The 16,438-nt window shown below is 39.6% G+C and overlaps 1 protein-coding gene across 5 annotated transcripts in view; it reads right to left on the reverse strand.

Moving 5' to 3' along the window:
• larp1 (La ribonucleoprotein 1, translational regulator) overlaps positions 1-16,438 on the reverse strand; it is a 47,902-nt gene that overhangs the window by 18,598 nt on the left and 12,866 nt on the right. For 3 of the 5 annotated variants that reach the window (XM_031738227.2, XM_039618281.1, XM_031738226.2), the window contains exons 2-4: positions 7,368-7,432; positions 5,633-5,698; positions 1,300-1,371 (exon numbers count right to left, since the gene is read on the reverse strand). In XM_031738227.2, the coding sequence (XP_031594087.2) occupies positions 1,300-1,371; positions 5,633-5,698; positions 7,368-7,432 (203 nt within the window). Of the gene's footprint in view, positions 1-897; positions 964-1,299; positions 1,372-5,632; positions 5,699-7,367; positions 7,433-16,438 lie in introns of those variants that run through there. The other 2 variants (XM_039618282.1, XM_039618283.1) reach the window with 2 other exon arrangements.

A 16,438-nucleotide genomic window follows, 5' to 3' on the forward strand; every position in this document is an offset into this window, starting at 1 on the left:
AAAAAAGTTAAACCAACTCCAAACGAATGTTAATGTTTTACCTGAGATGGCATCCAACCCCCCCCCCCAAACTCAGGAAACCCTGGTCAAAAGAATTATACAATACAGAGAACACAAATAGCACAAAGCAAAGAAGTCTGGCTTTATTGGGTTATCTCTGTTATCCTCTTTTGCCAACGCTTTCTTTAGGCCAAGCTTAGAATGACAAATCTTTTAAATCTAATTTGGAATAAAATGGGATGCATGAGAAGGAAAGAAAAAAAGAACAAAATCCTACCAGCACAACAGGTTTTCCAAATTCAGTAGTGCAGTGTTTTGTAGGAAACGCAACACTGAGTCTGAAAATCACTTTCTGTTCTAGCACATGTAGTACCGTTTTATTCAACAGTCCAAATTCTTATCTACATGCTGTGCCCTTGATGGGAATCTACGATGCTCATTTCTGCTTAGTGCTTTTATTGGAAGGCTCCACTGCAGCAATTTTTATTTTAGCACCTGTCTCCTTAACACCCCTTCTCCCTCTGACCTCACTTCCGATTGATTGCCCCTCACCAGGCTTCCGAAAAGAACACAAAACTTGTAGGCTCCGCCTCCTCTGACATCCGCTCATAATAGATTAGAAAACCCTTTGACATCAGCTGCTTAGAGCAGCCTGGAGCTTGAACATCTGACTCAGAGATTGCATTTACAAATATGCTGACCTCATATGAGGTCCCACCATCATATGTGACAGAAACAAAGGAACAACACAACAGCCCCCCCTTCAAAAACTGCATAATGAATCAAAAACATGGCACCGGTGACCATTACATGACTCAGCAGATGATAATGATGATGATGCAAAATGACACTGACAGGGAAGAATCATAAAAAAAAATAAATAAATCATTAACTTACTGCTCACTGATTAATGATTGTTGTTAATGGGAAGAAAATACTGAGATTTCCTCTGAGTTTAAATGGACAGAAGTTGACAGTTTGTCTCATAACAAAGGCTCTCCTAAGGTTACCATGGGATACGGCCACTTAAAGGCACAAGGCTTACCCGGTGTCTTAAAAGAAATGTTCAAAAACTTCTTTCACATACAGAAAAATTACAAAAAACAGTCACAGCACAAATTTACTTGGTCAAAAAGTGAGTTATCTGGATTTCTGTTTGACTCTAAAAAGGGTAAAGCGATACTTCTGTGAGTGTAATGTTAAGTTTTACATATTTCACTTGTTATTGGTCTAAAAATCAGATACAGTTATTGAAAGTGAACAGGTAGGCAGGCAGCAGGGTTCATGGGTTGAACTTACAGTGAATTTCCATGAGTCTCTGACCTGCCTGACAGTCGGCGGGCAGGACACGGTCCGTGTCACTGCCTCAATCTGAACAGAGGGAGGGAAGAGCAGTTTAGAGAAGACAATGAGGTGGACCATGATGCACAGACAGACAAACACACACACACGTACAGTATGTGATGATGTTTAAAAAAAAAAAAAAAAGCTCTAATGCTAAGCAGTTAAAATGGATGAAAGCTTTCTAGCACCCGACCAATTAATCAGTGTACTTCCCAGCCCTATAGTTATAATCTGGTAGTTTCCGGATATAGAGCAGATCAGACCTGCTGGGCTTTTATAGCCTAAGCTCCTCTGCTCCAAAACATCATGCTTTTATTGGTGTTGTCAAAAAACAATGAAAATGCCAAGTCAATGTTGCACAAGCTGTGGATAATAAGAAGCATCTGCTGCAACTATTAGTCGGCCGAGCTCCCTCTGGGCCTTCCACAGTACAGCCAACCTCATCTCAGTGGAGACAAAGCTAATGTGTGTCATAACATCAAGAGGTTTATTGCTCTGAAATCTGTGCGGCTTGGAAGAGGAGCGAGGATACTTTCAGCGATGACAGAATGGTGTGAGATAAACCATTAGAGGATCAGGTGTGAGCGGTTCAGTGCGTTTTCTTAATGAATAACACTGTGCGACTGAAAATGCCAACAGCAAAGCTAAGATCACAAGGATGCTGAGTCATTCTTCTTGTGCTACAGGAAGGCACTGATGACGCGTCCGTTTCAGCCACTTTCATAATGAGACATTTCTAATCCCGAGCATAGGAACAGTTACCCAAAAACCCACCCCAGAAAGCAGCACCGCCCTGCCATTTACGGTGGGTGAATGAAAGAAAGAAAATTACAGGCAGGACACTGATGAGATGATAAAAATGGGGTGAAAAATGAAAATACAATCAGGTATAGATGACATGACACCAGAAGCCACTGTGGACTAAACAGTCACATGCATGTATATGGCTTTTCTCCCCGCACTGTAGGGGAAGAGGGGCTTTCTTCTGCCTGCATGACTCAGACAACCTACAGTTATATATGTGGCAGTAGCTGCTTAGGCTGCTGCTCTCCAAGAGGTGTGGAGTGGTTCTGACTGTAATGGCACAAAAGGGCTGATAACATGACACACTGAATTTTATACCATTATTCCATGCAGTGGTTTTTTTCAAGTTTTTAAATATAAACACACTAAATTGTAATAAATTAAGCTGGACTAGAGAGATTTTTGCACTTCAGTGTTCGTCATCATAATTATTCCCCACTAGGCAAGTGGGCCATTAGATCCACTTTTTACTAGCCCACAAGCCAATTTAATTATTTTATGTACCAATATCTTCAATATAGCAATACAGCATAATTTGTTGAATTAGATTTATATCCTATATTCGAAAGAAAAACAGTAAAAGCTTTAAAATTGATAGTGGAGTACATGCATGCTCCTACAAAGAGCTGGAGCGGCTGCAGTCAGCCTGAAGCAAAAAATCTAAAAGGTTAAAAATCTCGCACCTTCTTAATTCAGTCATTTGTGTTAAACAAACTGGTGGTGGATGGGAACAACTGAGAACACGGCTTTTCTTCCCATGTAAACTGAGGGGCCAGTTCAGCAAGTTTGCATCACAGGTCAACCGCAACACCGTCAGTGACCCAAACAGGATCAGCTGCCTAATCAACTTGACTAGTATATACACGACAACAGTCGCCCCAAAGCATTTTATACTGTAAGGTAAGCATGAGCCAGCAAAATCCCAACAATCACATGACTCCCAATGAGCAAGCATTGGGACGTAAAAAGGCCCTTTTAAACAGGAAGAAGCCTCCAGCAGAACCAGCCTCAGTGAGGGGGCCGTCATCTGCAGCAAGCGGTTGGGGGTGAGGGGAGGAAGACAACCTATTTATTTGATGATTATTCTAAACATTTGTCCCAAAACAGAGGTGTGTACACCCTTTTGTTTTTCACTGATTTTTAAAAAAAAAAAAAAAGGGGGGGGGGGGGGGGAGCAACCTAGTTTGATTAGGATTACAAAACTGTTGCTAAACTTCATCTTACAACAAAAAAGTAGCACAAAACCTTTTATTACTTATTCAAATCTACTTTCAGTGTCTGGACTTTACACTTTGTTAAAAAAAAAAAAAAAAAAAAAAAAAAGCTGTAATGTGTTTTGTCCAAATGTGTTATTGCACTGCACGTTTCTTTGAATCTCTGCGGGCTGCCCAAACAAGTGTGAAGTACTTTCTGCTTGCATTGCTGTGCTGTATTTCATGTTGTATCGTGGAAGACAATTTTAAAACTTAAAAAAAAAAGCAGATTAACTTTATGCCCACTGACTGCGACCTTAGGTTTGACTTTAACCACAGCACTGGAAAATTAAAGTACACTATGCAAATTCCCCACCTTCTCTTAAATATCAGAGTCCCCAGCATGAGTAATCCGTGGAATTCAGTGACTGATTTACACCTTTGAATGTTGCATGATGGATGGTGAACTTCAGCCCCCCCCTAAGAATAGCACCACCACAGATCCAGGGGTGGCTTCTTTGAGGGGGGGATCCCTAAAAGGACATCCTTTCCCAGGCCTTGGCCTACCTCCAGACTCCACCCCTCCCACCAGTCCTGCAGGTTATTCCTGGTGCTGATGATATGACCCACATTTTCGTGCTCGAGGACACGCTCTCTCCTTCGTGTTCCCTCAGACCTGCCTGCCTAAAATAGGGGAGGTTACCGGGGTTGCTTGCCCAGTGACATACTGTCATCCAGAGACCAGAAATAGATAACAGCTCTGGGGGGGGGGGGGGTTAATGACTGCTGCTGCTACTGTAAGTGGACACAAATTAGACACATCCCACAGCTGACCTGCAGCTCTAAGGGACAAGTGGAGTTAAGAGGGGAGGGGCTTAGAGTGTCATGGACACCTGGGTAAAGCTTATATGCAGGATGTGTTTCAGGATGAGTTAATCACTAGCAGAGGAGAGACTTTTTTTAATGTAGATTAATGCAATTTTAACAGACTCCCAACCTCCTTACAAGTTCTTTTGCAACATGACAGGAAACAGCACAGGCCCAACAAACCTGTAAACATCCCTCAAATTTGAAGGTTTAACACTAAGGTGCTACTGCAGGATCAACAACTCATTTGGACGTTTTTTAGGGTACTTAAGTAACCAAACAGGCAGCTTGAAGACTCAGAACAGCTTACTCCTAGAAATAGCTAACATTTTAATCACAATAAAACATGCAACGTCATTTAAAACTCACTGAGTTTATAATGACTCAGGCCTTAGATACCGTCACAATTTCCCTTTTTTGAAAAAGAAAAAAAACAAGATACTAATCCTTAAGCGTAAAAACATTTGGCAGCTTCTCGTTTTGTGGTCAGCCATCTTTGCTTCGTCTCCACAGATGGAGACATGGTGGCAAATCTTGGCTAACCCACACCTTAAAAGAAACAATCAATCCTGGGGACACAAAGTCAGGGCCAGCAGAAGCAGACTGCTCTGTCTGGATGTGCTGTTTAGCTGGCGTGTAATTACAGCCACTAAAATACCCATTGAAGAAAGCTGCAAACACCCACTACAGCAAAGTGTAGCAGGCTCGGCTCCTCATTTTGCTTGGTGAATATTTTTAACTTAAAAGTTACTGAAATCTGCTTCCAACTCTAAACTGTTGCAACGCTTGTGTTCCTTCCAGTCTACACCTTCTTCCCATTATTATAAAAAGGATTAACTTCAGACCCCGTAACACCACAGCTCGCTTAAACTTATAAAGGCTCCAGTTCGTACATTCGTTGCAGAACAATCCAAAAAAAACATCACTCTCTACCACTTTTCCCTGAGGTACAGCATGAACTCTCTACATGCTCTACCTCAGATTTTGTGACCCTTTACACTGCAGAAATTTTCTACAATTTTGGTCCATATTTTTCTAAGACAACAACTCCTGAACACAAATTTTCAAAAACCTTTCTGCTAATGCTTTTCTCTACAAGACAGATGTGCTCTGCAGGAATGGGTTGAAAGAACCAATTCTAAAAAGAAAAAGTTCTGACCAGAATGAAATGACATATCATATCCGTCTACAGCTGAAACCTAATGCACCAGCTGAGAGCAAAAGAAAAAAAAAAAAAAAATGCAAATCAGATATGTCTCATAGCATAAAAAACCTGTTGCGCACGTATGGATGTCGCTGCTTCTACTCAAATATCAAACAATGTAGTCAGGTGAAACAGAGCTTAATCTCTCCAGTGTATCTTCTACATCTACCAGGCTACAAAAATGCAACACGCAATAATAACAACAATAACAACAACCTACCTGCATGTCTTTAGTTGCAATCTCCCCTGGAGTTGGCCAGCTGTTCGTGTCTCCGAAGTCTCCAACCTGAGGACAAAAAAAACAAAGAAATTACAAAGAAATTCAAGAGGGGAAAAAAAAAAACATCCGATTGCTTCTTTTCTGTTTAAAAATGTCAATTTCTTCAAGAAATAGAGAAAAAGGAAAAAAGAAACACCGCTCAGGTTAAAATGCAGTCCAAAAACTGATCATGTCTGAACAGGCAGTACCCGCTGTAGTCCTTACACGTTACGCTCAAGTATAATCTGGTTAAAAAACACTTTACATGAGTGTTTTTACAGCTTTTTACTGTTTATCTTCAGCAATGTGTTGCCGGCTGATTGCCAGCTTCTGTCTTTTGTTCCTGGGACTGGGTGGTTAACTCCAAACCAGCCATAAAAAGTTTATGGTCAAGGTGTGGCTACAAACAACCAACTGTAGAGTACTACAGCGTCAGACAAAAGGGGTGGGGAGTTCTGAATGAAAGGCTTCATCTCGCATGCCATTGGTTCACTGCGAGCACATCTGCATTCCAGCATGTGAGAGGAGGTGACTGCACATTTCTCGAGGCATTAAAGAAATACCTGCGCTTGGGCTGTCACATGGGGAAAAAAAAAAACAACTTTCCTTCAGCTCATGTCAAAAAAAAAAATAAAGGTTGTCTTCTCAATTTACACTCAGCAAATATTTCATTAGATACATTTTTCTAATACCAGGTAGGACCGCCCCTTATTTCCATCAGAACTGTGTTAATCCTTCACGGCATAGATTTAGTAAGTTGATGGAAACATTTCTTGGGTGATTTTAGTGCATATTGACAAAATATCATCATAAGGTTGCTGCAGATTTGTCAGCTGCACATCCATGATACAAATATCCAGTACCTCCACATCAAATTTGCACTATTGGGTTGAGATCTGGGTACTGTGGAGGCTGTGAGCTCATAATCATGTTCAAGAAACCAGTTAGAGAAAACTTTGTGGCATGAAGACTGATCATAATGGAATAGCTTTACTCGAGCAGGCTGCAGTGTTTAAAACGATGCCCAGTTGAAACTAAAGGGGACCAAAGTGTGCCAAGAAATTACCCCCACACAATTTTAGACCACCAGCAGCAGCTGAGACAATTGGATCCACATTTTAATGTCATTAATGCCAGTTTCTGATCCTACCATCCAAATGTCACAGCAGAAACAGACTCAGAACACAGATTTTGTTTATTCAATCTTCTAATTTCCAGTTTTGCTGAGCCCGTGTGAACTCTAGCCTCGTTTTGGTCTTCTTGGCAGGCGGGAGTGGCACCCAGACTAGTCCCCTGCTACTGCTGACATTTTGACACCAAAGCAGAAAGCCTGATACTACAACAGAAATAAAAAGCCACTTCACCTAAATTTTAATAAATCATTTTTGTTTTTAAATGCACCATAACAAAAATCTGTTATCTGGTATAAGTTATAGACAATAATCATTTCTTGGCTGGGAATTATAAAACAATGACAGACAAAAATGGGGGGGGTCTAATTTTTCCCATCAAGTAAGCCAATTTCCCTTTGGACAAATTCTTGCCAAAACAATCTGGATTTTAAAAGCACTGAATTTTCCTTAGAGACTTTAAAAACCAAATCGAGCCAACATAATACCGTTGGAGCTTGTGAATATTATAAAAACCGTCCGCTGCTTAACATTCAACACATAGACATATGCATGCAAATTATTACCTTGCCGCCACGCCTGGCTTTAGGTGGGTTGCCTGCTCTCACCACCTTGGCAGGGCCGGTGGACTCTGTGGGGACACAAAGATGACTGACATTACAACTTGGTCTGCATACATGAACAGAGGAAGATAGAAGCACAAACATTTATATGCATGTGATTAAAAATGTAGAGTCTTGTAGAGAAGGAAAAAAAAAAAACCCCACATAAGACAAACTTGCTTCTTTCTCCCACAGGTACTCGCTTGTCTTTCAAACAGTTCAATTTACATTCTCATTACTTGTCTTATCTATGAGCAGCAGGCAGGCTCTTGGTGAATAATCTGGCTTTATGTGTCTTATTTCCCCTTTAATAAACTGCTGTGGTGTCTGTTTTCAGATAAACTAAACTACAATCCGACACTCTTTTCTGACTCGAGCTACATTCACTGCAACAAACCCACACAACACAATCACTCGAATAAGCACAACAGGAGAATAAAAATTCAAAAAGTGTGTTGAACAACATGTGTAGGGATGTCAGAAACTCATCAGGAGAAGTGTGATAGATTTTTTTAAGCCATGAAAGTATGATGAATTTATAATTGATAGTGATAAGATTTTTGCCAATGAAAGTGAAAAGATTTTCAAGATCTTGAGGTTATGTTAAGTTAAAGTATAAAAAAACAACAAATGTTTTATATTTTTCTTTTAAAAATTGAGCATTTAGCATATTGAGCGAACAAATCAACAAATAAAGGATTCAAAATATATATATAAAAAATATATATTACTCAACTGAGGCCTGACAGCCAATGTGTTTTGTATTTTGTTGGCTCTTCCTCAGAACAATAAAAACATATCACAGCAGGATCTGAATTATTCCTTAAAATAAATACATAAAACAGCAGGTAATCTCCATACAACACGACCAGCTCAACAGCAGCACACACACCATCCCTTACATGAATGTAAATTAGTAGATATAGAATTTAAACAACATAAAGGGTTAAATACATTAGTAACAAATTATTGCTGCAATCCAGCTACAATTACAACAAAAGCCATAAAATAAAAAAGAACAAAGAACTTCGGAAAGATAGACACAAACTTGTTACCTTAAACCAGTTCTGAAGAAAACGTGCACGTTACTTCAGCCTTTAAAGACGTGAGTCTGGTATTGCTGTAGTTTCCCCCCCAATGAAAACGATAGTCACGTTCACCGCCTCATTGTCTGGCTCATGCCCTGAAATCAGAGAGGTTTCCTCCTTTCCATCTCTAGCTGCACTGTCACCAGCCACAGTGATACGAGCGAGGCAACCAGCGAGGCTCCCAGGCAGCAGTTCACACCAAAGTATAAATCTTACTAAGCGCCTTAAGGACGATCACCGGGAAGAAAGAGAGAGGGGGAATAAAAATCCTCTGGCAGATACATCGCCAAAGCACAAAGAGAAGCAGCGTGCCGGGGTTTCAGTAGAGACGTCTATGCGTGTACATGTTAATGACAGCAAGATATTTCAGGTTTGGAGGACAGTACAGCCAAACAGGAATTTCTAGGCCCAGAAAACCTACTTCTATTTCACTTTTCAATGCATACACGTTCTGAATCGCACGTCCACATAACACCCATCGTTCAAATCTTGCCTTTTCACCGTTCAGGTAAAAGGAAACAAAAGAAACTGTTTCCAACTTTCCAAAAAAAAAAAAAAGCATCTAATCCTGCCATTTAGGAAGGGAAAAAAAAAACAAAAAAAAAAAAACCACACAATACTTGGGAATCTGTATGAAAATGGCACAAAATTATAAAGACCCAGGCAAACAGTTTTGCTGACGCCAATTTCATCATTGCCATTTTTCAAATTCCCAACGACCTCCAGTAATGACAAAGCTGCTGGTGTCTAAAAAGTCTGCAGTCACAGTGCATGAATGAACATTTAAAACTAGAAACAACAGGAAACAATGAGATTAAAACCTTAACCAGTGCAACATGTTTAGCTGCTGTAAAGCAGCTGCTGTACAGGCACCTTCAAATGGCGTCTCCTGACTCCAACTCCAAAGGGACTTACCATACTCCTCGTCTCCAACTATCTCTCAATGATCTAATAATCTCTCAAGGTTAAACACTACAGTGTTTTAAAATAAAACAAATAGTTAGCTTAGGACATGGTCAAAGTTGGCATCGGTTTTCAATACTGATGTTTGCAATTAACTAACCAACATCCAATATCAACCACCGATTTTCCATTTTGTTTTAGCTTTGTTCATTTAGTACCTGAGAAACTGATAAGAAAATATAAAGAACAAACCTCTTGTTTTCTCTTTTTGGTTCATCACACTGCAGCTGAAAACTGATAGACGGCCAACTGGCAAATGAGACATCTGAGAGCAGGCAGTAGGTCTGGCATCAACTGTTCTGACGATGTAGCCTCAGTTAAAAGTACTTAAAATCTAACTGGTGCTTAGACAAGCGGCAGAAAGATACCCAAATCAAATCCATTCTTAATCACGGACCACTTCACAGGTCAGAGTGTTTGCATGTGTTAGAAACAGAACGACACTATGAATAACAAAAGGTCGGGCTGGGTGAGAAACCTACAACTGCTGGGTAGAAACTAGAGATGGCACGACACCACTTTTTTTTATGTCCGATACTGATATCATAAATTTGGATATCTGCCGATACCGATATGAATCCGATAGTGTTTTTTAATCAATAAAACTGTTTTTTAATATCTTTAAAAGCTGCATTTTGTATAAGTTCATACTCAAGTTTAAATAAACAACAACACTAAAGCTATTCTGTTATACCTGTATGCAAAAAATACACTGCACCCAAAATATTTCATAGTTCAGCAACACTGATCAATCTAATAAACTTAATTCTCCCTATTCTGGTATTTTAAAGAGTACTTAGCAGAAATATTAAGCAACCTAACTAATAGGGTTGCAAACTCATGCAGTGTGAAAAAAAAAAAAAAAAAAAAAAAATGCACAGAAATTAATTATTTTTCAAGAATAATTAAATAGATTCAACATCTTTCTTCTACAGAATTGCAGACTGCACAGATGGTACCTTCCCAAAGGAAAAAGTACTATAGCTTACTAGGGTATATTAGACTTAACAGTTACTATATACAGTAATGGACTTCTATACATTTTACATCAGATTAAAACTTTGGGTGTAAGATTCAGATAATTATTTATTAAAAGCTAGACATTTTAAATGAGAATAAGAAAGAAAAGTATGTCTTTGTGCCCCCTTTTCCCTGTTCATGCCCTATCGGCCCCCCTGGCTAAACTTTGCTAGACCCGCCCCTGCACAGTTATCAGCTGTCAGCTACGTAGAAAACGCTCCTGGTGTAGAAAGTAATATTAAATAAATTCTAACGACAGCTTATCAAGGTTAAACGTGCTGCTGTTGTTCAGCCGCTGGTTTCCTCTTTCTGGTGCAAAGTGGGCAATAAAAAAGAGACGGACTCGCGACAGAAAAGCCGATCAGCTGATCATTGATCAGTTTCCTGCTGCTACTTCAATCATGAGAGGGAGAGAGAGGCAGTCGCTCCATATATCGGTTGTTAAGCTTAACATGGGAATGCTTTACAAACATTCAGAGATGAACTTACACACTTGCTTTACTTCTCTCTGGGATAACTTCCTCGGAGATGAAATGCTGGATTGCTAGCGAGGCTACAAATACACACAGCCGCTCTATCATGTGACGCACACTGCTCCGACGTGCTACGGTTATGAGCCGAGTTACGCCGTGTCGCAAGTTTTGTGAGGTGCTTTTTTGATATTTAATGGATCGGATTACATTTTTTATTTCTCTCCGATATCCAATCCAGTAATTTACGTCAGTATCGGACCGATACCGATACGTAATATCGGATCGGTCCATCTCTAGTAGAAACTGGCCAAGAACCTACAGTTGTTCCCTGGGTGGAAATTTACCAGCAGAAGAGTTTCAACTGTTTTATCAAGGCTAAGTCAGTAAACAGAAAACTTAAAAAATAATAATAATTAAAATATTAAAAGAATTGTGTGTCATGACAGTGTAAGAAGCCAATTCAGAGGCAAACTGAGATTAAAAAAGCCCATTATGTACTTAAAGAACACTGAATGAACTCTAAATGGATCCAAATTTACAGCCTTTTATTATTCAGCTCTATTAAGAAGTGCAGTAAAAGTGTACGGGGGAAGGATGAGTGAGATTATTGCAAAAACAAGAGTCTACAGTATAATATAAGTTAGTCTTATAGCCATGAAAAATGCCAACAGTCGCGTTTACAGACAGCATGACTGTAGAGAATTTTTTTTCCTTAAATCCACTACAGGTAGTAAATAAAGACAAAACTTAGAGAAAATTAAACTGCTCCTTAAACATCAAAAGAAAGAAGATTGAGAATTTAACTGGTTCTCCTATAGTTTGGCTTTCCGATTGTATTCTCTCATCTCAATGCTTGCTGTTGTGCAGTTTTCTTTTTCCCAGGCTGGGAACGCCGTCATAAGCCGATTCTGAGGCATTTTAAGTACAACTGAGGACGAGGAAAACACTGAAAGCCACAGCAAATGCTTTGCCAGCTAATCACATGGAATTATATTAAATTAGTCACTGAATTCAAAATTTCTATATAGAAATGTGAGTACATTACCCATGATGCAAGTTGACCAGTTTGGTTAGCAATTCAATGCTAAAGACCTCAAGATGGTCACATTAAGCAGACGAGGAGGAGGCAGAGGTTTTCCTTTTTCAACATCACTCTTCAGCTCATGTGGAGCCACAAATATCCTTACACACAAGCTTAATAATCAGAGTTAACCTTCAAATCAGTTTTTAATCAAATGGAGGACTGCGAGCTGAACCTCATGTCTCTTTACTGTCCCGTAGTATCCCCTCACTTCATTTACATGATTCCTGGACTTCAAACTTAGACTGTTTGTTTAACTTTGAGCCATGAATTTAGGAGATGGTGCAACAGTGGTTTAATTTGAGCTTCCTGACACTACAGGCTTTAACTTTTGCTTCATGTTAGCCCATTTAGGAGCTTTGTATCCCCCGGGGATTACTCAACAGAAGTTACGCAGCAAATAAAAAATGATTTCTTGGAGGGATCAAAGATGGGACGCAACATGCAACATGAGCTAACAAACAGGGCGAGGGTGTGGTGTCTTTCTGATCGCTAATACATTTGTGCAGTGCCTATTTAGATAAAACAGTATGAAGAACATTCAAAAAACCACATTTTCTTTCAACATCAACCAGGCAGGAGAATCACAGTGTAATTGAATAACCCATTTAGAAACTAAGGTGGAAAGTGTGTGTATTTTGTTTTGATGTTTTAAACATCCTTCCTTTAAAAGAACAATTTTATGAGCAACAAATTTGCTGATCTTCTCTAATAACGAAGGATTTGCTGCAGATACAGACAGCGCAGTTTTTAGTCAGCCTCTCATTAGCTCCAATCAGAGGACTTCAGGTCTATCTCCCAGGCTACTACTTTGTTTTCATCAATGCAGTCTTTCATAAAGAAGCTGTGTGAAATAATTAAACAGCTAAATGTTTGCTTTGTGAAACTGGCAGCTTTTTACCCTTAAACAAAAGCTTCTTATAACCTGGTGACGTTTCAGGTGGCGAACGCAACATCCCACACTTAGCAGGCATAAAGTTGCGTCAGCAGCTGGCCGCTTACACTAATCGTGGCTGATAATGTCACATGAATGTGCCAGTCTGATAAAACTCACTAATGGCAGGTGGAAACCGAAGGATTGCTCCAAACAGGAACCTGATTCTGCGCTAACCTGGTTTGCTATTTTAAGCTGGAACCCTCCAGTGTTAGGCGGCCTCATGACCGGACTTTTCAATCATCCTGGCCTGTAGTCATTTTACCACCAAAATTAGGAAAACTCCAACAGATACAATTTGAGACACAAGTGAAGTCAAGTAAAAAAAAAAAAAAAAAAATCCCTGAAATCTGTTTTGTTATAATAAAATTTAAACCTGCAAAATCACTAAAAGTAGAAGACTTTTAATGGAAGAAAACTTTGGTTTACTTTGACCTAGATTTGCACATCCTTGTTCCTGACCTTCATAGGAAAATAGAAGTGTGCAGCCAAAAGTGGACAAAGTGTGAACCATTACCCCTGCCTCTTCAGCTAAAGAATAAACGTCTCCACAGAAGATCCCGCAGAAAGTTATGAGACAAGCAACTGCGCAAAAAAGCCTGACATCAAACTTATTTTACTCCAATAAAAATCCTGCAACTCTAAAATTAAAATTTGTACTCTCCTAATAGCTAGGAAGAGCAAATGGCTCTCCTCAGCTGGATAGTTTGTTCATGGTATGCTCAGCACCAAAAATAGCTTTAACTGGCCTTATAAGTAAAGAACCAAAGACACATGGATCATTTGCCCGTGTCACATTGTTCTGTGACCAAGTCTCAACTACCAAACAGGACTGAACATATCCTCCTGAACACAGGTATGCATCTGCAAACACCTTAGATTTCCACCCACCCACTTAAACTCCAGCCACATTTGGGTCGGGTTAATGCATAACTGAAACTCCTGCTCTCCTGTCAGCAGACCCATGTTGAAACACTGGCCAGCGTAACAACTTTGCACTTATTTAGTCAAGGAATCCGTGTTAATTCCTCAAGCATTTAGCCCTCTCTTATCTGCTTAGTGTATGAACAATAGTAGTTACAAAAATTTCTCACTGCTCCCTGTGCTGCATGATTGTTCATTTTGTGCCTAATCACAGGAAGTGGGACAACAGAGGAAATGCTCAACTTTCCTCGAGTCTTTCTACCTCGTCATCATGACAGAGCACTCTGACGTGGCCTCCGACAATCAGAACTCTAGAGGAGCTGTTTCAGTTTGGCAAAAAAAAAAAAAAAGTGCATTTAAAATCAAAAGTCAGAATACTTTATTAATCCCTAAGGAAATTATGTTCTCTGTAAAAAATTACAGTCCTCTGTGAAAGGGGTGATGCCTTGCCCATTTTTGCTATACTCTGTACTGCTTCTGTGATTCATTTGCTTTTCTGGGAAATCAGCTGTTCGGTGGTATTAAGATTATTAAAGATAGATTTGCATGACCATTACATCAGTGAGCGAGGAAGTGCAGAACAGAAGCGGTAAGTGAGAAAAAAAAAAAAAAAAAAAAAGAAGTGTGATTTTCTTTGTATGGATACAGTATCTATTATAGGTACTAATCTTTTATAAAAAAAAAAAAAAAAAAAATAAGATTTGTGACATCAGGAGCCAGGTTTACCATTAACAGCATGTCTATCAAGTTACTTATGTTTCGATTACCCCTCCCTTACCAGTGCAAGTGGTAGTGCCCAGGTAAATGAGGCTGGTAATGCAAAAGCAATGGGATTAGAAAGAAACCGTGGCATCTTCCTGTGAGTGTGCATTGTGTTTAGTTTTATTTTAGAGTCACATTGTTTGGTTGATGTTTCCAATTTTTCCCCCCTTTTGTTAATAACTACCAGGTGCAACTGTTTGTGCACGTACTCCTGCACATCGTCTCCCTCTTAAAATATGGACTGCGCAGCTAACGTCCCGGAGACGCCACCAGTTCAGATAAGAAGTTGTAAATAAACCTCTGTGAGCAACCACAAGATACTCATGAAATCTTTATGAATTAATTGTTTATGTAAAGATGAGTTGCTTCTGTGGTGACCAAAGACAAATCGGCCCTTCCTGTTTCAGGGTAAAGAGTGTTTGCAATTTAAGAGCAAATAAATTACACTTGATTGTTATTTATAATTCCAGTCATTGGTAAGTTCATACAATTACAGCAAACAGCGTTTTTTCTTCTTTTTTTAATATCGCTTCGACCACTTCTGGGAACCCAGCGGCAGCAATGAACCAGACTAGTTCCTGAAACTGTATCCCACTAGTAATTACATTTCATAGTCCACCAAACTCTGCAAAAAGTGGACAATCAAGTGTTGTTCAGTAGTAAAAAGCAAGCTGTTGAGCTAAACCGCCACCTCATGATCATCTGAGCCGCACGCTACGAATCCTCCTCGACAGACATGTAGGCATTACTTACAGGGCTGCTCAGTGTTCAGTGCACGTCACATGATGATTGCAGATGATAGTTTAAGGTCAGAGGAGAGCCTCGCTGGGCCAAGATGTTAGGCAAACTATAAGCTGATGCTCCTCAGGCAGTCACATCGTCAGTGGGTTCATATAAGATGCTCTTTGTGTATCTGCCTTCCAGGGCATTTAAGTAATGCAAGCAGTGACTGATTATTGCAGCAAGACTCCGTGGTATAGCCATTACCTTAACCTCTCTACTTATTTATTGCTTCAGCCCAACAGTCCAAACAAATGCAACATTTCCCTCATTAACAATTATTTCTTGATACTTTTATAGTTGTAATGTCACTTTAGAAGCTAAAATTGTATTGTTAACTGTATTAAGGGGAATCCATTTAAACTACAGAAATCCATCACAAATTTCAGTGCTTCTGCCCAAAAGGGGAAAAAAAGAAAGTGTGATATGTGGCCTTGTGTTCAGGGCTTTGAAATAGGGACATAACTGCAAAAATATTTTCCCACAAGAATTATTATTGATGCTGGATAGTGTTTGTGGTTTTGTTCACTATTGTTCTGACACAATAGCAGCTGGACAGCGTCTTATCACACAAAAGTCACCTTGAAGACGGCACCTGAATGGGAGCGGTTGCACAGCTGGTCACTTCTAATTTCACTAGTGTGACTCTAGCATAGCAAGCATCAGTTTGAGCATTTAGCTGAAACTGATGATACAACCCTTCAGTTTTCTCCGTCCCGTTTGCGTCATAATGCTCGTTTGTGTGTGTTTAGCTAACTCTGAACTTTTGCGTCTCTTCTCCAAAATGTCCTATTGACACCCCCATTAGTACATAATGAGGGCATTACGTTGGTAATGGTGGGATGGTTACAACACAGAAACTAAATTGCAATGTGAGACTATGGACTTTATTTCAGAATTATTACACAACTACTGTAACACCTATTTAAAATGCTCTCATAAGCCAAATTGTAGATTTTAATCTCTTTAATGTAGCCCATTTCACAATACTTTACTACACCACATCAGAA

This window comes from Oreochromis aureus, linkage group 10 (assembly GCF_013358895.1).
Source record: "Oreochromis aureus strain Israel breed Guangdong linkage group 10, ZZ_aureus, whole genome shotgun sequence".
Classification (NCBI taxonomy): domain Eukaryota; kingdom Metazoa; phylum Chordata; class Actinopteri; order Cichliformes; family Cichlidae; genus Oreochromis; species Oreochromis aureus.